General features: G+C 39.3%; 2 protein-coding genes across 3 annotated transcripts in view; one reads left to right on the forward strand and one right to left on the reverse strand.

The window, feature by feature from the left end:
* The window catches only part of abcc4 (ATP-binding cassette, sub-family C (CFTR/MRP), member 4), an 81,685-nt gene extending 63,635 nt beyond the window's left edge, over window positions 1–18,050 (reverse strand). Inside the window, exons 1-3 of one of the 2 annotated variants that reach the window (XM_053637497.1) lie at window positions 17,884–18,050; window positions 16,954–17,064; window positions 2,441–2,561 (exon numbers count right to left, since the gene is read on the reverse strand). In XM_053637497.1, coding sequence (XP_053493472.1) covers window positions 2,441–2,561; window positions 16,954–17,064; window positions 17,884–17,957 — 306 coding nt within the window. In that variant the 5' untranslated portion in view covers window positions 17,958–18,050. The remainder of the gene's footprint in view (window positions 1–2,440; window positions 2,562–16,953; window positions 17,065–17,883) is intronic. The other variant, XM_053637499.1, reaches the window with a different exon arrangement.
* A 6,009-nt stretch (window positions 18,051–24,059) lies between these two features.
* On the forward strand, window positions 24,060–25,192 carry LOC128615428 (uncharacterized). The gene is made up of 2 exons (XM_053637505.1): window positions 24,060–24,213; window positions 24,301–25,192. Exons 1-2 carry the CDS (start codon window positions 24,194–24,196, stop codon window positions 25,175–25,177), a joined length of 897 nt encoding a protein of 298 aa, XP_053493480.1. The 5' UTR covers window positions 24,060–24,193; the 3' UTR covers window positions 25,178–25,192.
* Window positions 25,193–26,836: the final 1,644 nt, after the last annotated feature.

Below are 26,836 nucleotides of genomic sequence, written 5' to 3' on the forward strand. Positions count from 1 at the left end.
ATTTGTAGTACCTGATGACAGTTGGTTAAATAAATAATGTCAGAGGTTCAGAATGACTGGTCTGATATATACAGTCAGGTCCATAAACATTTGCACGTTGACAGGTAAGTTATTGTTATTTTAGCTGTCTACCACAGTATATTGGAGTTGAAATGAAATAATAAATATTATTTTCTTTGAGGGTAATTACATCCAAATTGGGTAAACAGTGCAGCACCTTTTATATGTAGTTCCTGGTCCTCCTCAACTGGCCATAAAAAGACCCCTGTTAAAGTTGCAGGTTTTTGTGATGTAAACAGTGAAATTAGGGATGCACCGAATGTTCGGCAACCGAAATTATTCGGCCGAAAATAGCAAAAAAAAATAAAATAAAAAAGCACTTTCGGTGTTTGGCCGAATGAGTGAAAAGGCCGAATAAATTTGACCGAACAATGACGTGTTTGATGATGCGCCAAATAGCCTAGTAACCAGAGTGAGATGCGCGAATTTCATGACCTCCACTTCCGGCAGCGCGCTCGGAGCGATGAGGGGGCGCGCACATGCACGAGCTACGTGCACGAGCGCATGCTCTTCGGATGTTGACAACCGTGACATTGTTTACTGTGCTTAATTGTTTCTGTTCCGGAGTACTCTGTCATGTCGCGAGACGTAAGGGAGTACGGAAGCAGGTAAAGACGTATTTATATAAGGGAACAGAACATTAACAACGTATCTAACTATACTATATCTACTCTAATACTCGGCGAGGTGTACAGGGACGCGAGCGGTATATATCCCCAATATAGTCAGCCCTATATTACCCAATAGAACCATTTTCTGCACTCTTGTCAATGCACTTTTTAGTTGTAGGCTACAGAGTGTTACATTCTTTCAGCAGTCAGTTATAGGCCTAACATCGGCTATTCAAGGGGATCAAAGATGACCACATCAAAATATTTTTATTTTACTATTTTATTTATTTAAAGTTATGTTGTGCCTTGTTGGTAGCCTGTGCCTGCTGCAATGAAAAAAAAAATGTTCAGTGTTAAATAAATATTTTGAAATTGTAGTTTTTGTAATTGATTTTTCTTTGAAAAGCAAGACAAAATAGTAAAAAGCACATTCTGACTATTTAATTTATGCAATGGTGAAAAAAATGGTTTTTCATTATATTCGGTTTCGGCTTCGGCCAAGAATTTTCATTTCAGTGCATCCCTAAATGAAACCAATATAAACTTTCTCCAACTTTAATGTTATACACACTGTATTGCCAAATGTATGTGGACACCTGACCAATCACACCCATACTGTGATTGTTGAACATCCTATTATAGATTTAGGTCTCAATTTGCTCTTATAATAACCTCCACTCTTCCGGGAAGGCTTTCTAGATTTGAGCATGTCTGTTGGAATTTGTGACCATTCAGCCATTAATTAATGTGTATTCTGGGAGATCAGATCACATTCTAGACAATTGTGTACTTCAAACTTTACGACAATAGTTTGGGGAAGGACCATATATGGGTATGATGGTCAGGTCTCAACAAAGAACAATGTTTTAGGAAACAGAGAAAAACATCTTACAATAACTGGAATCTTTTACTGTTGCTGTAACTCTCAATATATAGTTCATAGAGCTGTCAGTGAAGTAATCTATCATTAGGCTGAAAAAGCAAATGGCTTGGTCATGTATGGCTGGCAATGAAACAGATTCCCTTGTATTTATTGATGATGTGACTGCTGATGAATTGTCAAGTGTATAGGGCTATATTATTTGCTCAAATTCATCCATATGCTTCAAAATTCATCAAATGGCACTTCACAGCACAGACAAGCAATGACCACAAACACATTCTGAAAGCAACACAGGACTTTTCCAATGGTCCAGTCATTCACCTGACCTGAATCCAATGGAGCATGCATTTCACTTGCTCAAAGCACAACTGAAGACAAAACACCCCAAGGAACTGAGGACAGCTGCAGTAAAGACCTACCAGAGAACCACCAAGGAACAAACCCAGCATTTGTTGTCTATGGGTTCCAGACTTTGACTTTGGCAGTCATTGATTGCAAAGGATTTGCAACCAAGTATTTTTTTAAAATGTCAATTTTGTCCAATTTTTTTTGGTCCCTTAAAAAGAGGGGGTATAATATATAAAAAGTACTGTAATTCTTACACTGTTCACCTGGTTTGGATGTAAATACCCTTATCTTCTTTCAGTCTTTATGAGCTTTATCTAGCTCATATTCACATTTTGAGCCCATATTCATCATTTAATTTCGACTCCAATATACTGTGGTAGGCAACTAAAATAACAATAACTTTGTCAATACCCAAATATTTACAGACTTGACCGTATGTGTTGAAAAACTGTATTAGAGCAAAGTTTTGATCCCAAACACTAAAGGAAACTGGCCCAAAGTTATGCTTTCTTATGCTTAGATAGAATGTGTTGTGTACCTCAATAAAGGTGAATATGCCCAAGATGGTATATGACTTCCAATAACACTTGATAATGGCTTTGGTAAGTTTAGGAGTTCTGAGTTCTTTAGTTGCCATCTCCACTTCATGGTCCCAATAGCTGAGAGAAAGAGATTAGACATTACTCATTATGCCTTGTTACGTTTGAACAGTATGTAGCAAACCCTTTCTGACCCATTATACCAGGTGGAACTCAAACACTTCCCTGTATTTACAGCTATTAAAAAAATTACCTGCATAAAAAAAGAGAAACTTTTAATGTTCTGTGCTCTAAATTAGGTTTTGATCTCTTGACAGTGAAAATAAATTCTCAATTAGTGACAGTAACTTCTGGGTTAATTAAAATAATAATAATAATAATCTGCTGTTCATCACATGATAAAACCAAATTGCCTGAACTTCCACTGCACATTATATTATGTTCTGTGGTAGATATGTAATTAATCTCATGACATTAGCTGCAATGATCACAGGGGATTCAACTAATTATATACACTGAAGACACCAGATAATCAAATTACTTTGAAGTCCACTTGCCTCATAAAAAGATTCTGTAGAAATAAGTACCCTAAACATCTAATGTATGCAAAACATGGAAACACAAGGCCACTGATACAAAGCAGGACTCCTACATTTCACCCCTGGTTATATCTCAGTAATTATTAGCACATCAGTTTAAGGACATAAATTTAGGTTAAACCTAAACTGAATTCAGGAGGAGGAGGTAAGAAGTTAATTTCTCACCCTTCTTTTAACAAACTATGTATAAACCGTAATGACACTATTGGTGATTTTATTACAGAAGCACTATAAAAATAAAATGTTTATTTTGCAATTAACATGACTGTCGCAGGTAAATAGGACTAACTGCACTAAAAACGTGCTTCAGATGTGGCAGGGGATTCAAACTATAATGGACTGCAAACCACAAACACAGATATTTACAGCTGACAGTGAGTCAGGGCCCTGAGGCCCGTTTCGAACTCGCAAATAAAGACCCTCCAATGAGAGTGCCTGCGGCGCTACATGACTCCAGTTTTACCATCTCTGAGGCAGACGTGAGCAAAACATTTAACCGAGTCAACACTCGCAAAGCTGCTGTTCCGGACAGAAGCTCAGGTTGCGTTTTAAAAACATGCAGTGAGCAACTGGCTGCTGTATTTATGGACATATTTACGTGCTTCAAAAGTACCACCATTATTCCTGTACCAAAGAAAACTAAAGTGAGTTGTCTTAATGAATATCTTAATGAATACTGCCCTGTGGCATTAACCCCCATTGCAATGAAATGCTTTGAGAGGCTGTTGCTGCAACACATGAAGAACATCATTACAGACACCACAGATCCAATGCAGTTTGCCTAACACCACAATAGATCCACTGAGTACGCTTCATACCACTCTGACCCACCTGGACAATAAAAACTGCTAGATGAGGCTATTATTTGTGGATTATAGCTCCGAATTTAATACCGTCATTCCAACCAAGCTGATCCACAAGCTGCTATATCTGGGACTAGCTGCCACATTGTGCCACTGGATCCTGGATTTCCTCACCAAAAGACCCCAGCACATGAGGATTGGCAGTAAAACCTCCTCCCCTCTGACCCTCAACACTGGCACTCCACAGGGAAGCGTTCTGAGCACAGTACTGTGTTCCTTGTTTACATATGATTGTGTGGCTGTTCAGAGCTCCAACACTATAATTAAATTTGCTGACGATACCACCATTGTGGGTCTGATCAACTAAGATGACAAGACGGCCTACAGAGAGGAGGTGAGGCTGGACAATGACTATGTTTACGCGGACAGCAGTAATCTAATTTTTGACCTTATTCTGAAGAAGACAATATTCTGATTAAGGTGTTTACATGAGTTGCTTTTAGAATACTCCTTTTACATTTTACACGTTATAGAACATAGCTCGATTAATGGCACGTCATTATGTCCCCATGCCACGCCGTCCGATGTTCCCTCCAGAATTTCACCTATGAACATGCAGTTGGTCTTCGTTATGGTACCATATACAGTTTTGGGTGTTTCATTTTTAATTTTACAAAAGCTTCAAGTGCAGTTAATTATTTGTCATGCTATACATGTAAATAGATGACTGCTTGAAACCATGGGCTGCGTCCGAAATCGCATACTTACCTACTATATAGTAGCCAAAATACATTTACAGTGGGGGGAAATAAGTATTGCACATGTCAACATTTTTTCGCTAAATATATTTCCAATGAGGCTGATCACATGAATTTTTCACCAGACATCAATATTAACTCAAGAAATCTGGAAATATAAAGTATTAAAGTCCAATAAAAGTCCAAAACAATATTAAAGTCCATAAATAAAGTTGTGTGTAATAAATTGGAATTACACAGGAAAAAATGTATTGAATACACTAAGAACATGCAGTTCTCAAAGGCAAAGTAAGGCAAGGAACCAGCTGAACCAGTAAGTAATTGTACCTCCTATCTGTGCAAATTAATATCAGCTGGGTTAGTAAATTGATGGTCTATAAAAAGGCTTTTCTTTACCAAGGTGTTACACAAGAAACATCTCATGATGAGCTCTCCCAAGACCTTTGTAACGTTATCGTTGCAAAACATATTGATGGAATCGGATACAGACGTATTTCAAAACTTCTGAATCTTCCAGTAAGCACCACGTTGGTCATTATGCGCAAGTGGAAGCAACATCACTCCATCAACCGGCCACGCACAGGAGCTCTTCACAAGATTTCTGACCAGGGAGTCAGAAGAATAGTCAGAAAAGTAGCCCAAGAGCCAAGGACCACTCAGAAAGAGCTCCAGAAACACTTGGTGGCAGCAGGTACCATCGCCACAGAGAAAACAACAGGCAATGCACTCCTCTGCTCACGCTCACCCCGGTAGACTACATTACTAAAGAAAAGGCATGTCGAAGCTCATTTAAAGTTTGCTACAAATCATTTGGACAAGCCTATGAAATACTGGGAGAGTGCAGTCTGGTCAGATGAGAGCAAAATTAAACTTTTTGGCCGTCACACTACACACCATGATTGGAGAAGAAATGGCACTGCATATCACCCTTAAAACACTACACCAACAGTGAAGTTTGGAGATGAAGCATCATGGTGTGGGGCTGTTTTTCATCACATGGTACTGGCAGACTTCATGTAATTGAAGGAATGATGAATCCACCAGGATGATGAAGATGAGATGTGGGTGGACCTTCCAGCAGGATAATGATACAAAGCATACATTGATATTTCTGTTGAATAAATGATTGAAAAATATATTTTCCTTGTGGTTTTGTTCAAGTATATCAACTTTATTAATAGTAACTGTTTCAAAGATGATCAAATGTTTACTTGTCAAAATATGTCAAAAAAGCCAACAATTTCCATGGGGTGTACTTTTTTTTTTTTCACATGATCGTATACATACATACATAGATACAGTTACATATTCATAATCTTTGTTGTACACCATGACTAGTGAACTCTTGTTTGATAAACTTGTTTTAAAGTGCACCTATTTTGCTTTTTCGGATATTACCTTTTATGTAGTGTGTTATATAGCTGTTTGTGAATGTAAAAATCTGCAAAGTTTCAAAAATCATAAGTGCACGACAAATGGAGTTACTGACTCCCAAAAGAAAGAACTGATTCTGAACACCTGAAACAAGTCGTTAGTAATTCCAGACTTACTTCTTGTACTAACATACGTAATTTGGAAACAAAAAACCTGCCCAACGTGTACTTTGACCCACCCTCAAACACTACAGCTGAGGTTGATAGTCTCATCTTGTCTTATTAGTGCTGCTAAGGGTTCAATATTTATGGCAAACAGCAAAGGGCTGAGGCAATCACCCTGGCAGACCCCCCTCTCAAGGTGGAAAAAGTCAGAACAACATCCATTCACCCTTACGCGTGACTTGGGGTTTGTGTATATAACCTTTACCCAATCCACAAATTTTGTGTGGAACCCGAATTGCAGCCAATGTTTCATACAGGAATTGCCACTTTACAGTGTCGAATGCTTTCTGTGCATCAAAGCTAATTAACATAGAATTTTGCTTACTTTTCTTGGCACATGTTATAATATTTAATGTTCTCCTTATGTTGTTGGCTCCTTGTCTGTCAGGGATAAAGCCTGTCTGATCCGCCTTAATCAACTTTGCTATAATTTTTTGCAATCTTTTTGCCAAGATACCTGTTAGTATTTTTTGATCGTTACATAACAGGCTAATTGGTCTATACCCCTCACAGAATAATAGGTCTTTGCCTTCTTTATGGATCACTGAGACAATGGCCTCAGACCATGTAGCTGGTGGGTCTTCTTTGGAAAGGGCGTGATTAAAAACTTTGGTTAGTACTGGTACTAAATCATCAATGAAACATTTATAGAATTCACCAGGGAGACCCTCCGTCCCTGGAGATTTGTTACTTTTTAGTTTTTTTGTTTTTTTTTTACAACTTCTCGTATTTCACTTTCGGTAACATTTAGTGTCATTTGCAATGCTTCATCTTCTGACAGTGATGGTAAGTGTAGACCGGCAAGAAAGGTTTCAGATTTATCACGTATCGTTTTTGGTTTTGGCTCTTCATACAGTTTTCTATAGAAAGATGCAAAGGCATCCACAATTTCCTTTGGATGAGATACTATTTTTTTGAGAAAAGGGTGCATAATTTTAGGAACCACACGATTAGCCTGGGCTTTACGGAGTTGAAAAGCCAACAAGCGGGTGGCTCTGTTGCCATCTCGTAATATTTCTGTCTGGAAAATCTTAATGCTCCATCCGCCTTATACGTAAAGAGATTATCCAAGGCCCTCCTAGTTTCCTTTAATTCTAGTAGCATGGCTTGTGCTCCTGTACTTTTATGTTCTATCTCTAATCTAATTTTATTTTCTAATTTTGTTTGCTCTACCAACCGTATTTTCTTTAGTCTTGATGCAATCTGGATCATTTTCCCTCTTATTGCTGATTTAGCTCCCTCCCATAGGATTGATGGTGTTACTTCTCCATTGTTATTTAACTCAAAGTATTCTTTTAAGTTCTGTTTTAGTTCTTGTACCACTGTTGTGTTGGTTAGTAGTGATACATTTAGTTTCAGTATCTGAAAAAACTTTCTTTACCAAGCTCTATGATTAACATGACAGGGGCATGGTCACTCAACGTTATTGGCTCAATATGGCAGTCTTGTACTTTATACATATATTGTTGGGAGAGACCAAAGAAGTCAATCCTGGAATAACAGCTATGAACATTAGAAAAAAAGGTGAAGTCCTTTCCTTTGGGGTTTTTAAATCTCCATGGATCAACCAGTCCTAGTTCTGAAATCATGTCATTAAGTGTTTTGTTTTTTTTTAGTTTGGGATCCTTTCTCGGTTGGTGTTCCATCTAACCTTCCATCTTGTACTGCATTGAAGTCCTCTCCCACCACTATCATGCCATGCCAATGCCATTGGTATTATCCGCTATGATATTTGCAATGTCTTAAAAAAAGGTCTGATCGTATTCGTTTGGGGCGTACAGATTCATAATGGACATCTCTACTTCTCCTATTGTACCAACTATCATGACAAACCTCCCCATCTTGTCCCGAATTACATTTTCTAAGCAAAAGGCCACTGACTTATTAATTAAAATAGCTACTCCACTTTTTTTTTATACCAAAGGAGGCGCTATATACTTGGTTTACCCATTCTCTCCTTAATTTTCTGTGTTCAGCTTCTGACAAGTGAGTTTCCTGCAATAAGGCAATTGAGCAGTGCAATTTCTTTAGCTGACTATATATTTTCTTTCTTTTAATGGGATGATTCGAACCATGGACATTATATGTGATTATGTTGAGATTGCTCATACACGTTTGGTAAAAGTGTTAATCTTGTCCTTCCATCTCAATCCAAGTCTCAATTTCCACATAATATACCTGTGACTCATCTGAACCGTACTACACGACTGCACGTCTATTGGAATCATAGAAATACGCATTAAACATAGTGTAGAAGAAGAACATTGTATACAACAACAAAACAAGAACTGACTTACAAAAACCCAGCTGATTGAACTAACATCTTGTCAATCGGCTTCAGTAAAGACGGAGAGTCGTGACTAATCTCTCCCGGAAAGCACACACTGTGTTGTTGCAACTATCGGACAGCGCTATGCTGTAGTTAGAGTTGCCTAAATGTAAAAACAAAAGTTAACTAAAATTTAACTGTCTTAGCCCTTTCACCCCTGAGCAGGGGAGTCAGGCTGCTACTCCTCTCATGGCGTCACCAGAAGTCCAAAGACGCTGTTTTCTGCACTTCAGAAGCAAAACCAGAAGCAAAACCACTTTGCATGGACTCCAAAAGGATAAGGTCATAAAGCATCAGTGGTCAGAATTCATTTTAAAATGTTACCACCGACTTTCACTTGTGTTCAAGTCGGTTGTGTTCAAGTTACTGATAGCTGCTTCTCAAATCTAGCTGAAGTCAAAGGATTATTCATTAAAGATGGGGCTGTACCCACTGTATTTGGACCATTTTGCAACTCTGTATCACAACCTGTAAGTATGGTTAATTATTTATGTATACATGTTCTACTGAGTGTTCCAAAGGCATAATTTTGTGTTGTATACAGTGCATCCGGAAAGTATTCACAGCGCTTCACTTTTTCCACATTTTGTTATGTTACAGCCTTATTCCAAAATGGAGTAAATTCATTATTTTCCTCAAAATTCTACAAACAATACCCCATAATGACAACGTGAAAGAAGTTTGTTTGAAATCTTTGCAAATTTATTAAAAATAAAAAACAAAAAAGCACATAAGTATTCACAGCCTTTGCCATGACACTCAAAATTGAGCTCAGGTGCATCCTGTTTCCACTGATCATCCTTGAGATGTTTCTACAACTCTATTGGAGTCCACCTGTGGTAATTTCAGTTGATTGGACATGATTTGGAAAGGCTATATACCTGTCTATATAAGGTCCCACAGTTAACAATGCATGTCAGAGCACAAACCAAGCCACGAAGTCCAAGGAATTGTCTGTAGACCTCCGAGACAGGACTGTATTGAGGCACAGAACTGGGGAAGGGTACAGAAACATTTCTGCAGCATTGAAGGTCCCAATGAGCACAGTGGCCTCCATCATCTGTAAATGGAAGAAATTTGGAGCCACCAGGACTCTTCCTAGAGCTGGCCGCCCGGCCAAACTGAGCGATCGGGGGAGAAGGGCCTTAGTCAGAGAGGTGACCAAAAACCCGATGGTCACTCAGACAGAGCTCCAGTGTGTCTCTGTGGAGAGAGGAGAACCTTCCAGAAGAACAACCATCTCTGCAGAACTCCATCAATCAGGCCTGTATGGTAGAGTGGCCAGATGGAAGCCACTCCTCAGTAAAAGGCACATGACAGCCCGCCTGGAGTTTGCCAAAAGGCACCTAAAGGACTCTCAGACCATGATGAAAGCAGAGGGAGCAGAGAGGGTTAAGGGCCTTGCTCAAGGGCCCAACAGTGGCAGCTATGAAGTGCTGGGGCTTGAACCCCCGACCTTCCAATCAGTAACCCAGAGCCTTAACCATCAAGCCACCACTGCCCCATTATAAATATTATAATTATATAATTATATTATATTAACTAATTTTATATATATATATATATATATATATATATATATATATATATATATATATATATATATATATATATCTGTATTTTAAAGTTTCACAGTGTATACAATGAATTTGATATTTACAAGAAAACAAAAATTTTTTTTTTTTTTTTTTTTTTTAATTACTTCTCACAAACAAGGATGTAGGGGGAAACTGAATAGCAGAGGATTCATTGCCTTCCATTTGTAAAGCAACATGCTGCAGGAATTCCCAGGTAGAAGCACACTGCTTGGGGTAATTGACATAAAATATATAGAATGCTTTGAAGCATACATCAACAGCTGCAAGTAGTGCGCTTTTTTCCCAGAGCTTGTCCACTGACTACAAATGATTGAGAGATCGGCTGGGAGTTTCCCATGGCCAGGACAAAAGGATAGGGTTTTGTGGATTCTGCTCAGTGAAGAAAATCCACAGTTTCAATTATAACAGACAACGTTTGTCATGTCACAGCAAACCAGTGACTACATTTCCCATCCTGCTCTGCGGCCTACAAACATGGCCACCATGGACTACACTTCCCACACATATGCACCTTCTCCGGAATTCTAATCACACACACCTGTTTCCAATCTCACACACACACACACACACACACACTCACATCACAGTATATAAGAGATACTGATACTAGTTCAAATACTAGGATTTTGCGTAGTATTTTGAGTGTATTCTCGTTACCAAGTGGTTGTTTCTCATTTTGATTCATGTTTATTGACTTTGTTTCTCATTTCGGATTCTAGCCTTGCCCAGTTTATGCCTGTTTGTAGATCGCTTGAACCATTGCCTGTTTTGACCACGCTCCTGTATTATGATTTGGATTTGTCTGCCTGTCTCTTTATTAAACAGCTTTTACTGCACTTGCATCCGTCCTCAACTCCATCACATACTGGAACGTGACACCGTTACAAATATACAGCATGGGTGTTATGATTGTAACATCGGCCTTCATGTATTTCTAGTCTAATTGTATATGACTTGATTAAGATAAAAATATAACTGATACAGGTAATGACAGCTGACATGTCAAAGATATTTGAGGTGTCATAACATTTCTGACTAGTAAAATGACATTCTGAATTACACCACTTAGCTAAAACCTTAATTTATATATTAATTAACCCAACAAAATATAAAAATACCTTTGAGCTAATGCGTTCCCTACATGATGGAAAATCCATAATATAATGGCACTTTCATGAATGAGAGCTGAAAACGGCTAACTACTCAATGTGACTGAGTAAACTTTCATAATCTGATTGTAAAAATAATTGCTGATGGACCTACTTGATATGAACCACAATTCTCACCTCAATGGTACAGGTAGTAAAATATGAGAAAAATAATGGTCAATTCTCAGACAAAGTGATCCAACAAAGTTATCGACAAAGTGAAAGTACATAAAAAAAAGTTTGCAATATTTGCCGTCTCCCACCTGTTCCATCCAATTGGCCTTTTACCGATAAAATGGTGTGCGTGATGACATAATCCTTCTAAAAAAACAAACTATCGCATAAGTTTTGGTGTATCACAAGAGAAATCTGCCCTTGAGCCATTTCCATACATAATTTTGTGTATGGCCGTGGTCACACTAGGCTTGAAGCATGTATATTTTTATGGGATGCCACTGTGAATATGGGCGGGATATGATATCAGGATAGGATATGATATCATACTTCAGGGCACTGAAGCTCTCATATGTAATTATGTTTTACAGCAGTAAAATATCTGACAATATCTGAAGTTTTATATTTGAATTAATAATAATTTTATGCTTCCATTTGTTATATATATATATATATATATATATATATATATAAACTTTCACCTCTACTCTGCACACTTTGCTTCTTCTGGAACTCAATCAATGGATCTTGTATGGTAGCACTACTTGTATTGTTCTCTGTTTGATATATCGCTTTGCTTGTATTTTCTCATTTGTAAGTCGCTCTGGATAAAAGCGTAACTATATATAACGACACTGCAAACCAGGCAGACGCTTTTTTTTACGTTGTTTTTATAATCTTTCAAAGCTGTGTTGTAAAGTACAGGATAGCTCAATACCGCTAAAATTAGCGCTTACATTTTTGAATTTCTGGTTGTTTTTTTACTACAAAAGGTCACGCAGTCGCAATAATCTATTGATCACACGTCTTCACGTGACACAATTACGCTGGTCAGCATTCACCAAATTTGAACTTTCATCACGAAGTGTAGTAAGGAAATTCTGCGCATGAGTTTGCGTTTCTGGTCTGCCATTTCCGGATGCGTTTGAATGGAAGTCAGGGGAGCGCTAAAGCCTAGTGTGACCGTGGCATAAATCACAAATTGTGTACCTTTTGCGTCCCGCGTGTCTTCAAATCTTTGTAAAATTGACAACGTATTGAGTAGAGCTGCAACAACTAATCGATAAAATCGATAATAATCTATTATGAAAATCGTTGTCAATGAATCTCATTATGGATTAGTTGGTCTGCGCGCGGCACGGGGGAGATTTACTCATTACGTTACTTCTGTTCTGAAATCACACTTCAGAGAGTAAATACTAAAGTTGTGTCCCAAATGAAAGTACTGTACACTTACACTATGCACTGTGTACTCTACCATCTAGAGTGTGGATTTTAGAATATCATCTCAAATATAATATCATCTCAAATATAAACACTAGTGTTTTTTTTACTAACCGGAAGTATAATCTACGATGGTACATGACGTCATACGCACGCTAGCATTAGTAAACACCCAGAGTCACCGATAATGACTTTCTTAAGTTTACTTTCTGTCAGTGTTACCTTTTATTCCCAACATGACCTCAGTCTCCATCAGACGGAGGAGAAATCGTCACGTGACTGAGGAAGAAAGTGTGTAACCTCCAAGTCCTCTAAGTCAGTGGTGCATTTTAAACACTGTGGAAATACAAATGTTTGTATCCAAAATGCTCCATTGTGTGTAAGGGGCAGGGGAAACTGGTGCGAGTTGCTTAAAAGGTTTAGTTTAATTTAAGTTTATTGTGATTATATGCTGTATTTGTGTGCTCACAGTGTAAATTCTGTAGTTTATTATAACGGAAGTGATCTATTAGTAATGAGGCCGCGTTGCTGATCACGCGCAGTGTAGACGCGCTGATACAGAGTGTAGCGCAAGTAAGATCTGTAATGTCTAATTAAAACATTGTGATCAAAAGTAAACACAAGTAAAATAATATTCCTAAAGTCAGTGAGTAACAGAAACCAAAAGGTGCAATGAAAGTGAGTTTTTATTATTAATTTAGGACTGTAGTTTAATTCTGTGCTTTTTGTGCATCCATAAAAATAATCTATAAATACTATAAAAGAAGTTATATATATATATATATATATATATATATATATATATATATATATATATATATATATATATATATATATATATATATATATATATATATAGATAGATAGATAGATAGATAGATAGATAGATAGATCGATCACATCTGTATACTTATATAATTTATTTTATAGTATTTATGCATTATTTTTATGGATCCACAAAAAGCACTGAATTAAACTACAGTCCTACATTAATACTATATATTCTTGTATATATATATATATGTGTGTGTGTGTCTGTGTGTGTGTATTGTGTCCTTTTCTGTTTTGGACAAACAGTTGTGTAAAGTTTTAGTCTGAAGTATACATTTGTAAGACTCAGTTTGTGGATTTTATTTTAAATAAACAAAAAAATGATACTGAAAGCTTGCCCCGCCCCATCCGATTAATCGAAAAATTATTGGCCAACTAATCGATTATGAAAAGAATCGTTAGTTGCAGCCCTAGTATTGAGACAATTAAATGAAATTGACCAGCTTTCATTTTAGTTCAATAAATAATTGCGGTTGTATGAAATATCAGAGGACGAGGTCAGAATGGAGCAGCTGCTCTTCTGATAGGGCTCCAAATATGTTGAAGCCCATGGGCATAGTGGGAGTGCATCAGCAGGAGAATCAGGAGAATTCCCAGTGGGCCACTCATATAATAAACGTTACATTATTGTGTGATTAATAACGAAAGTAACGAATTACACTACATCGGTATTTAAAGCAGTGCATCAGTTATTTCCGTTATAAAGTGCCGTTTTCTCACGTCACTTGGCTCAGTGCGCGTGCTCGCTCGCTCGCGCTCTCTCTCTCACACACGCGCACACACACACACGTGTGCGTACTCAGGTTGTTACCATGAAGATATAAACAAACCGTCGTCACATGCCGAGGCGTGAGGTAGCTGCCAAAAAGGTATATTTCTTTCTGAAATACTTCCTATTTGTTTGAATGCAAACAACCATTTTTTCATAATGTTACAGCTGGACTTTTTGTAGCAGAAAACAATACGCAATATGTAATTTGTTATTTACCTTTATATTCTTGTTGAAACATGTCAGTAATAAATATAACGGGATAGTAGAACTGTCACTTCATTTACCAAAGTTCTTCCACCACTAAATAAAATGGGCTGGTCTTGGGCATTAAACTCCCGAGCTGAAAATGGGTTCCACTCCAGTCCTGCCCATGGGGAAGGTAGTGTTGGAGAGTTGCGCCCATGGCAGATTGCCACCGAACACCGGTTCCGACCAGAAAGCGAACTGCTCTCGGCCTGCTCAAACTGGCAACCTTTGCCGAGTACAGTGTAGCGGGGGAAACGTTCGGAGTTAGTGAAACAGCTGTCCATTGATGTGTATATGCTGTGTGCACAACTATTGAAGCGCACCTATTATGGTTTTGAAATGTGCCTAATTTTGGTTTCATACAAATAGATTTATATGCATCCAATGTCAAAAAACACTTTAATGTGCTCAAAATTTAAATTGCAGCATTACCTTTTTCTCCCAGTGTCACAAAGGATGCTAATAGATTCATTTTAAACTCCTCCTTTCAGAGAGCATACTCTGCTCTGATTGGTCAGATGTCCCAGTCTGTTGTGATTGGTCTACCGCTGTCAGTGTGTTTCAAAAAGGAAACGCCCACTACCATAACCAGTTTCAGCTCCGAATGTTTGCTAGCAGCCGATGAAGACCCTTTTTGTTACAAACCTATGTAGGTTAGTGCAGGAAGTAAGTCTGGAATTACTAACGACTTGTTTCAGCTGTTCAGAATCGCTTCCTTCTTTTGGGAGTCAATAACTCAGTTTGTCATGTTTAGCTGCTACAGTGCCATGCAAAGTAGGTTATTTGTCCTTATGCTCTGTTCAGACCATGTTCAGGTAACTTGGAACTCATATAGACATTTACACACCTTGTTTTCCTGCTCAGCATGAGAGGATGTCAATGTTTCAGTTTCAACCCATTTACTGGTAAATAAAAAAATAAATAATTATTCGAGGCTAAAGAAAAAGATCTTCAGAACTACAGCCCCTAATGCCCAGGTCAGGTTACAGCCCTGGTACTCACTCTTTTTCTTGTGAGTGGGTGAGTCGGGCCAGGGTCGTTGGGGCACTCATCAGCACCCCCAAGATGGTGGCGCCCTAGACGACCTACTAGTTCACCTAGAAACGACCCTGGGTATTGCCACTGAACAATTTGCGAAAACTATACCTATGAACATATGAACTTTCACAACCTTTTATTAAAAAAAAATATGATTTGGGCTCCTCATTTACATACAAAAACAACCATTTCTATTTCACACAGAAGAATCAGTTGTGTATTAAAGAGGGATATCAAACATAAAACCCTGTAGCTCATAAAAACACAGGGCAAAGTGCAAATCCAGAAAACAGCAGAAATAAAATCAGGTAAAAATTAAACTGCTTTTTTAAGAGATGGTATGCAAGACATAGCTTACTATTCTTTTAATACACAACATCCACATTCATCTTTTAGTTTCTTATTTATTTATTTTTTTCTTTCAAGCAATCTTGAACTGTTCCCTATTCCCTTCTTCTTTCATTCATTCTGTAATGAAACAAGAATTTAAATTTTCTACCCAATACATTATGTACATGTATGAAAACAGAAATTCTGTCCAAGGTTAAAACCCCTTGTTTTAGAACTTCAGTTTACTTTTAGAAAAAAATTACTACAAATTGAAATCTGTTGTGGGGTTTGTTTGTTTTTTGCATCACCTGTGCTTATTTGTTTGTTTATAGAAGTCATTCTTATTTAAATAAGAAATTATCAAAAAAACATAGAATTGAAGGAGGGTGTACTTTCTCTTTTCCTCATGACTGTACATGTACTCAATTCCCTCATGTATACATAAACAGTATTCTACTATTATACTATTAGTATTCTGGACTAGACTTGTCAGTCCTTGTACAAGATTGTCTAAGGGTATACATGGTATTCACAGATGTAGAAGGATATACCATGTACACCCTTAGACAATCTTGTACAAGGACTGACAAGTCTAGTCCAGAATACTAATAGTATAATAGTAGAATACTGTTTATTATGTGATTTATCTTCAACTCAAGTCAATGTTATTTTCAACCCACCCATATACATCTACACATTGAGATGTAAACTATCTGAAATGTCTCTGGGACCATGCGGTAAGATACAGGACATCTGTATACATGATTACATGCAAAACTGTAACTGCAGGAAAAATGAGACACAATACAACATGTACATAGGAAGTGACAGTACACACTAACTACAGAGAAAATCAGCTGTACTCTACTCTGCCGCATCATATAAACATGTAGGAGTTAAATATATGAGTAGATATAGGATCCTTAACAGACAGTATTGTAACTGTAGAGTAAAGAGATATTGGGAATAACAGACACGCATAGACATACTCATTAATGGTTAAAGCTTGGGTGACTTAAAACCTGTATTTTGAACTTTGCATGGTACTTATGTCTCTTACATACCACTGCAGCTCCTCCCCCAGTCTCTTGGAGCCATCAGCAGGAAGCAGTTTATACATGTCATCTTCCTCAAGTCTTCGTCTGTATCCAATGCGAAACAGAGGATTTAACCAACTGCCCAAAAGGAGAAATGAGACGACACAGCATTATGTTCTAAATATGGTAGACTACTGGATTATATTACTTACACAACAAATATCATGCAAGAAAACACACTCAACACAAGCTGAAAGCAATTAAAGTGTGACAAACCCAAGGTTAACAGGAAATTAACTCAGAATTTTAGTTCTACACAAACTCCTCTGTACTCCCTGGAAGCCTTTGATACCAAGGCCAAAAGGAAACGGGCGTGTTTGAGTTAGCTGTTCAAATTCCCGGTCAAAGAAAACAAACGTGGACAATAGCTAAATGACACAAATCCGAGTCATGGCTCAAATCACCTTCGGAAGGAAAGGCTGGTTTACGAACAGCGTATTCACATAGGAATTTACACACTTGTCCTTCTGCCTCACTCTTAAGCATTCTGTGTGTCAGGAGCTTGTAGTGTTTAAAGCACAAAGGTTAAGACTTCAGAACAGACCATCAGCTACTTCTCATACACTCTCCACACAGTCTGGCTGGAACATCACTGCCTCTACGCATCCATCATCGAGTTGATGATTTCATTCTGAAACTATTTTAAACAGTTCACTGTCACCAGGAGCTAAAATCAAAGGGACTCTGAAAGCGAGGAAAGTGGAGCAAAGTGCTACGCCACCTGTCTACAACAGAAGCAGCCTGCAGCCTACTGCGGTCATCACCTTAAACTAATCCCGCTAGTTCAGATACTTCTGATTATTCGAGCAGAACCGAGTTGAATGATTTAGTTTTAGCTGTTAAAGATCCTTTCATCGGAAGTCTGAGTTACACCTGGTGTTGTACTAGAATACTTACCAGAAAAGTATCTGGGAGAATATATTTGCTGAGGCAGCGGGATTAGTCTTCGCATCTTTCCCCACGGGCTCCATAAACGACCAGCAGTTAATTTTCTTGATATTCAGCTGCGCACAGCACTACTAGTGCAGATCTACACCGTTCACTCGGGGGAAACCCTCAGCTCTTGTGTAACTACAGTACAGTAATTCACATGATAGAGACCAGATGACTGTTATTGAGACTGCGCGGCTTCACGTTCAGTACACGCCCAGTTTATCCATGACGACGACGCAGTCATTGGTTAAAGCTGCAGTACGGAACTTTCTCAGTAGGCTATGCGCAGGCTCAGATCGCGGCAGCAGCATCTAGAAGCCGCACTTCCGTGGCATGCTCAGATACCGCTGTTTATGTATGATGACAGTGAATTTAAACAGCATGTGCTGCATTGACGAGGCAGATGTCACTGTTTATGTATGATGGCAGTGAATTTAAACAGCATGTGCTGCATTTACATTATAAAATACTTTTATTGACCTACAAAGCACTAAACGGTCTAGCGCCTCGGTATCTAAGCGATTTTCTGGTTTTCTATGATCCGCCACGCCTACTTAGATCAAAAGATGCAGGCTATTTGACGGTACCTCGAATAGTGAAGGCTACAGCAGGGGGAAGAGCTTTCGGTTATAGAGCCCCACAGTTATGGAATATCCTTCCAATTAGTGTTCGGGACTCAGACACAGTCTCAGTGTTTAAGTCTAGGCTTAAAACGTATTTGTTTACTCAAGCCTACCCTGACTAGTCTCTCTATTATGCTAATTCCCAGTCCTAATAATCTTTTCTCTCCTCTCTCCTTCTGCCGAGCCACACACGATTTTATGGAGATACTAGGGATCCTGATCCTTTCTGATCTCCGGACCTGCCTTATCCGTTTCGGATGTCCTGCCTCTGTATGGAGCTCAAATCTTCTCCAATACCAGACTGCTGGGACTACGGCTGCTTCTATGGCCATACAGAATTCATATAAGTCAATAATGAACTTTTTCACATTATCTGTTGTTACCCAGATGAGGATGGGTTCCCTTCCGAGTCTGGTTCCTCTCAAGGTTTCTTCCTCTTAAAACATCTTAGGGAGTTTTTCCTTGCCACCGTCGCCATTCAGTGGCTTGCTCAGTTGGGATAAATTCGCACCTTTAATATCTGTATACCGTGTTGATATTTCTGTAAAGCTGCTTTGAGACAATGTCTATTGTAAAAAGCGCTATACAAATAAAATTGAATTGAATTTAATTGAATTTACGAGGCAGATGCCGCTGTTTATGGATGATGCCAGTGAATCTCTACGGCATCTGCCACTGTTTATGTATGATGCCAATGAATTTAAACAGCATATTCTCTTGGACTATTTAAAGGGTCCTTCACCTCTGGCCACTGTCCTTTTAACCAATTCGTTTCCATAACAGAAACATTAATAACTGGAATCTGTTCTTGGAGCGTCCTAGGTTGTTCCGTGCTGACGGCCTGCACCCCAGCAGCCTCGGAGCGGAACTGCTGTCAGACAACATCTCCAAGATGCTACACACCAAGTGACTGTCTACCGTAAGTACAACTTCCACCACCAACATTTATCATAATCAATGTTCAATTAATAGTTGTAGTACATTCTATAGAGACTGTGTCTGTTCCCCGAGCTAAACAAATACGTAGAACATTTCAGAAAGCTTTGTAACCTAATTAACATAAAATTAGATCATACTGAATGCATAGCCAGCACCTTTAATCTGAAGCTAGGACTATTAAACATAAGATCTCTTACATCTAAGTCACTTATTGTTAACGAAATCATTACTGATCAGGAATTTAATATAATGTGTTTAACAGAAACTTGAATTAAATCAAATGAGTACATAGTATTAAATGAAGCCAGTCCTCCTGGATACAGTTATGTACATCAGCCTCGTTCAACTGGTAGAGGAGGAGGTGTTGGTCTCATCTATAGTCATAATCTAGGTATCACACAAAAACCAAGTCATAAATGCAACTCTTTTGAAGTTCTTTATACCAGTATAACACATGTAGCCACAAAAAATAAGTCGATTCCGCTAATTATTATTTATAGACACCCAGGGCCATATACTGCATTCCTTAGTGAATTTTCAGATTTTATCTCAAACCTGGCTGTTTCTCTAGATAAAGCATTAATCGTTGGTGATTTTAATATTCATTTTGATAACCCGGAAGACCCGCTGAGAATAACTGTTGTATCCATTTTAGATTTAGTAGGGGTCAATCAAAGTGTAATAGGACCTACTCATAATGGTGGTCACACTCTTGACCTGATACTAACATACGGATTAAATATAGAAAAGATAGTAATACTTACGCAGTCTGAAGTTGTCTCAGACCATTATCTAATCTTGTTTAAAATATGTACTGATCATATTTGCATCTCGCCTTGCTACCACGTAAAACGTACATTCACGTCAGCTACTGCACCGAGCTTCATCAATAACCTCCCAGAGACATCAATTAGATTTGGATCACCGACTGATCCGATAGAACTCGATCAGGTGACTGAATGCTTAGAGTCAATGCTCCTCTACATACTAGATAGCGTGGTTCCACTCAAAAGAAAAATAATTAGAGAGAAAAAGCTAGCACCCTGGTATAACGATCAAATGCGTACCTTAAAACAGACCACTGGACAATTAGAACGTAAATGGCACCAAACCAAACTGGTAATATTTCAAACAGCATGGAAGGAGAGCCTAATGAACTATAGACAATCTTTTAGTGATGCTAGAAAAGTCTATCTCTCCACCTTAATAGAAGATAACAAAAACAATTCGAGATTTCTATTTAACACGGTAGCAAAATTAATTAGAAATAAAACCAGTACAGAAAGAAGCACTCAATTGTTACATAGCAGTGAATATTTCATGAATGGTTTCATTAGTAAAGTTGAAAATATTACATGTGAAATTCAGGCTATTAAATTAAAACCAGACAGTTTTATAACTAACCCTGTAGATGATAATATAGCAATATCAGATCAACCATTAGGATGTTTTACTCCCATTAGAGAGACCAAACTAGCTATATTAATTAGCTACAGATTTGTCCTGGAGTAATTGAACCCCTTCTAAATATAACCAATTCTTCCCTTAGCACTGGCTGTGTACCAAAATCATTTAAATTAGCAGTTATTACACCCCTGATTAAAAATCCTGACCTCAACCCCTGTCAATTGTCCAGCTATAGGCCAATATCAAATCTGCCCTTTATCTCCAAGATCTTAGAAAAGGTTGTAGCACAGCAGCTGTGCTCGTACCTACATAGGAACAACATTCATGAAATGTATCAGTCAGGATCCGATGGAGAGATCGGAAGGGGGGGCGCAAAATTTTTTTTTTAGAATTCACAGGGCATCATTTGGGGCCTCTGTGCATTTTATTGCTTTTCAAATAGGATGTGCATAAATTGAAAAACTCCGCATTCTCTCTCCTTCTGTATTTTCTTTTTGCTGGGAGAGGCGGCATTTAGCTGCCTTTTATCTAACTGTCAGTGCAGACCAGTGTTGCTAACTTAGCAACTTTTCAGACCCCTTTAGTGCCTTTTTTTTTTTTTTGCAAAAAAAAAAAAAGCGCCTAGCAATTTTTTGGACAAACCTTAGCGGCTTTCCTAATATTTAGTTGAATGTCCCTTAGTAAGTTTCACCTCGAGCAGACTCTTTTGGTAGCCATCAACCAGCTTCTGGCAGTATTTTGCCGGAATATAAAATATAATATAAATGTAAAATATTTTCACACACCTAGCAAGGTCATACAGTAGTCCAATCAAAACACTTAAGATAAATAGCGAATGTACCTTTACATAGTCAGCTCAGCAGCAACATATCAATTAATTGCACAATTCTTTTTCTCCTAGTACCAAAACAACTAAGAGGCAAGTGGGGCAGTGGTGGCTCAGTGGTTAAAGGCTCTGGGTTACTGATCAGAAGGTCAGGAGTTCAAGCCCCAGCACTGCCAAACTACCAATGCTGGGCCCTTGGGCAAGGCCCTTAATGCTCAATTGCTCAGTTGTATAAATGAGATAAATGTAAGTCGCTCTGGATAAGGGCTCTGCCAAATGCCGTAAATGTAACGTAATGTAAGAATTACGTACGTCATTACACGCCCAAATAAATTTTCCCGCCCACATCAGTCATGTTCATACAATCGTGAATAACACAAATCCTAGCGTAAAACATGAATGAAAGTCACTTGGTGTTTAAATTGTTTTAACTTTATTCAATAAAGAAAGAAAGAAAATGATTATTTTTGAGACCCGTCCCCGAAACCTTAAATACATGCTCTATTAACAGCAAATACACTCTCGCGAAATTTTCCAAATGAGTTTTACTATTCATTGTATATCACATCATAATTGCTTGATAGTCCCTTACAGTGAGTTTTTAAAAATAACGTATCACAGACATTATTCTCTCATCATTGGGAATACTGCATTGATAATCTATTGAACTGAACTGATCCAAGTGAATAAAATCTGTTTCAAAACAAACAAAATGTAGCTGAACAAACATAATTTCTGTCTTCACACCTGCTCATTTTGAAAAAAAAAATGTTAAGCATTCATAAAATCAGTAGGATAGTCCCTTATTGTGAGCAAAGATGTTTCAATTCAATTCAACTGTATTTGTATAGCGCTTTTTACAATGGTCATTGTCTCAAAGCAGCTTTACAGAAACATATAAACACAGGATACAGATTTTAAGTGTGTGGATTAATCCCAATTGAGCGAGCTGGTGGCGACGGTGGCGAGGAAAAACTCCATAAGATGATATAAGGAAGAAACCTTGAGAGAAACCAGACTCAGAAGGGAACCCGTACTCATCTGGATAACAACGGGTGGTGGGAAAGTAACAGAAAGTTCATTATGGTTTTTATATGAAGTCTGATTGTTGAACTAGTCCACTGTTCAAAGGAGACCCGAGTGCAAAACTGCATGTGGTAATTGCAGTCCCAAGGCCATAGCAGCAACCACAGTGAGAATGTCCATGTGGAATTGGAGTTGATCAGAGCTCCATCCAGAGGTAGGGCATCCGAACGGATCAAGCTGGTCCGGAGAGCAGAAAGGATCATGATCTAGCATCTCCATAGGTCCGATTACACATTGATTGTCCCCTACTGAATCTAAAATGGACACAACAGTTATTCTCAGAGGGTCTTCCGGGTTATCAAAATGAATATTAAAATCACCAACGATTAATGCTTTATCTAGAGAAACAGCCAGGTTTGAGATAAAATCTGAAAATTCACTAAGGAATTCAGTATATGGCCCTGGGTGTCTATAAATAATAATTAGCGGAATCGACTTATTTTTTTGTGGCTGCATGTGTTATACTGGTATAAAGAACTTCAAAAAAGTTGAATTTATGACTAGGTTTTTTTGTGACGCCTAGATTATGACTATACAGTGCGTCCGGAAATTATTCACAGCGCTTCACTTTTTCCACATTTTGTTATGTTATAGCCTTATTCCAAATGGATTAAATTCATTATTTTCCTCAAAATTCTACAAACAATACCCCATAATGACAACGTGAAATAAGTTTGTTTGTAATCTTTGCAAATTTATTAAAAATAAAAAACAAAAAAAAGCACATGTACATAAGTATTCACAGCCTTTGCCATGACACTCAAAATTGAGCTCAGGTGCATCCTGTTTCCACTGATCATCCTTGAGATTTCTACAACTTGATTGGAGTCCACCTGTGGTAAATTCAGTTGATTGGACATGATTTGGAAAGGCACACACCTGTCTATATAAGGTCCCACGGTTAACAATGTATATCAGAGCACAAACCAAGCCATGAAGTCCAAGAAACTGTCTGTAGACCTCCGAGGCAGGATTGTATCGAGGCACAGATCTGGGGAAGGGTACAGAACCATTTCTGCAGCATTGAAGGTCCCAATGAGCACAGTGGCCTCCATCATCCGTAAATGGAAGAAGTTTGGAACCACCCGGACTCTTCCTAGAGCTGGCCGCCCAGCCAAACTCAGCGATCGGGGGAGAAGGGCCTTAGTCGAGGAGGTGACCAAAAACCCGATGGTCACTCTGACAGAGCTCCAGTGTGTCTCTGTGGAGAGAGGAAAACCGTCCAGAAGAACAACTATCTTTGACACATCGTTGGGGGCACTGCGTGAGTGGCAGCCTGTTGCAGCAGCTCTGATCTTTTTGGCTAAGTTTTAGTATATTTCCCTTGTTTTTTGTGTTTTTTTCTTCGTGTTTTTTTCTTTCTACACTAATCTTCGGCGTTGCGTTTGCAGATATGGATACGCATTTGTGGAGGTTAGCAATATTTATTTTTCTGTTTGTTAGACTGTACTGCTCCGCTCTGGGAGACCCATTCGGCCACGGCTCTGTTGCTTACACTAGGGAGGAGCTGTTAGCACTGAGCAACACCAGGATACTTCCTACAGAAAGACCGGTGATCCCCGAGGAAATTAGGAGAAGGAGAAGGGGAAGCAGAGCTGGACTTAAACGCCGGGAGAGAAAAAAACGATACAAACCGTTCATTCCGTCCGTTATTACGGGGAATGTGAGATCTCTCTCCAATAAGATGGAAGAGCTAACGGCGCTAACCAGGCTGCAGAGGGAGTACCGGGAGTGTAGCATCATGTGCTTCACAAAGACGTGGTTGAACGATCTCAGTACGGATTCACTGGTTACACTGGACGGATTTCAACTTGTGAGAGCGGACAGGAAAGCAAAGGAGAGCAGCAAGAGGAAGGGTGGGGGAATAGCGATGTTTGTGAACGAGAGATGGTGTAACCCTGGGCATGTCAGGGTTAAAGAGCAGTGGTGCACTAAGGATATTGAGTTACTAGCGGTTAGCATGCGGCCATATTACCTGCCGAGGGAGTTCTCGCACGTCATTGCGTTAACTGTCTACATCCCCCCCTCGGCTGACGCTACAGCGGCACATGAGCTACTTCACACTGTTGTGTCACAGCTGCAGACATCACACCCACAGTCCCTCCTTCTCATCTCCGGGGACTTTAATCATGCTTCCCTGTCCTCAACTCTCCCCACCTTCACACAGTATGTTAAATGCCACACTAGGGGCAATAAAACACTGGATCTGCAGTATGCAAACACAAAAGATGCATACAGTTCTTCACCCCTTCCCCCGCTTGGCCACTCAGATCACAACCTGGTACATCTGCTGTCTGTCTACATACCTTTGGTGAATAAACAACCTCCAATTACAGTGTATGTGAGAAATGGTCTGAGGAGACTAGTGAGGCACTAAGAGACTGTTTTGAGTCTACAAATTGGGAAATGCTCTGTAGTTCACACAGAGAGGACATTGACAGTCTCACTCACTGTGTAACGGACTACATTAATTTCTGTGTGGAGAACACCGTGCCTAAGAAGAAGGTTCGGTGTTTTTCCAACAACAAACCCTGGGTGACTCCAGAGCTCAAAGCTCTGTTAAAGGAGAAAAAGAGACTGTTCGGACCGGGGGACAAAGATGAGCTGAGGAGGGTTCAAAAACAACTCAGAGGGGAGATAAGGAAAGGAAAAGACAGCTACAGAAAAAAGTTGGAGGAGCACCTTCAACAGAACAACATGAGGGAGGTCTGGAGGGGACTGAAAACAATTTCAGGTCAGAATAAAGACAATGGGAGGGGCATTGTATCCGGCAACCGTGACCGGGCAAATGAATTAAATCTGTTTTTTAATAGATCCATCTCCATCTCCTCTCCCCTCCTACCAGACCTCAGACCTGTCAGTGACTCAACGTTTCCCTCTCGGGCCATTAGGCACCCCTTCCACCATCCGCAGGGTTCCAGGTATATCGGCATCATCCACCTTACACCTCAGAGCTTCTGAGATATCAGCATTATTCAGCTCACACCTCTCCACTGCTCACCATCCCTCACTCGAAGAGGTTTCACACCCCTTCCCCCATACCATGCCAATAACTCCCCCCTGCAGTCTCTCTCTGACACTCAATCAGGTGAATAAGGAGCTAAAGAAGATCAAGGCAAGAAAGGCCCCAGGCCCAGATGGAATCAGCTCCAGACTGCTTAGAGACTGTGCAGATCAGCTCAGTGAGGTCATCCTGCACATCTTTAATCTAAGCCTGAGACTAACGCGTTCCAGTACTGTGGAAGACTTCCTGTATGGTTCCTGTACCCAAAATTGTGCATCCGAGTGAGCCAAACAACTTCACACCTGATGAAGTCCATGGAGAGAATTGTACTGCGACAGCTACGGACCCTAGTGAACTCAGAGCTAGACCCTCTACAGTTTGCTTACAGACCAGGCATGGGGGTTGAGGATGCCATTATCTACATGATGCACAGGTTACTTCTACACCTGGAGAATACTGGGAGCACTGTGAGGATGATGTTTTTTGATTTTTCCAGTGTTTTCAACACAATTCAGCCATCACTGCTTATGGGGAAGCTTTTGAGAGCTGGAGTTGATCACCACCTGTCTGCATGGATCACCAACTATCTCACTGACAGACCACAGTATGTGAGGCTCCAGGACTGTATGTCTGATGTGGTGGTCAGCAGCACGGGAGCACCGCAGGGTACAGTGCTCGCTCCATTTCTCTTCACCCTGTACACAGCAGACTTCAGATATAATACTAATACTAATAGCTGCCACATGCAGAAGTTCTCTGATGATACGGTCATTGTTGGATGAGTATCAGAGGAGAACGATCAGGAATTCCAGGAGGTCATCGCTGACTTTGTCAACTGATGTGAATTAAAAAACCTTTACCTCAACGCCAGCAAGACAAAGGAGATGGTAGTCGACCTCCGCAGGAGGCCAACCCGGTCTACACAGGTGTGCATACAGGGTATTGATATCGAGAGGGTGGAGACATATAAATTCCTGGGTGTTCACCTCAACAACAAACTGGACTGGTCCACAAACTCAGATGTCCTGTACA

The sequence above is a fragment of the Ictalurus furcatus genome, chromosome 12 (assembly GCF_023375685.1).
Source record: "Ictalurus furcatus strain D&B chromosome 12, Billie_1.0, whole genome shotgun sequence".
Lineage (NCBI taxonomy): Eukaryota > Metazoa > Chordata > Actinopteri > Siluriformes > Ictaluridae > Ictalurus > Ictalurus furcatus.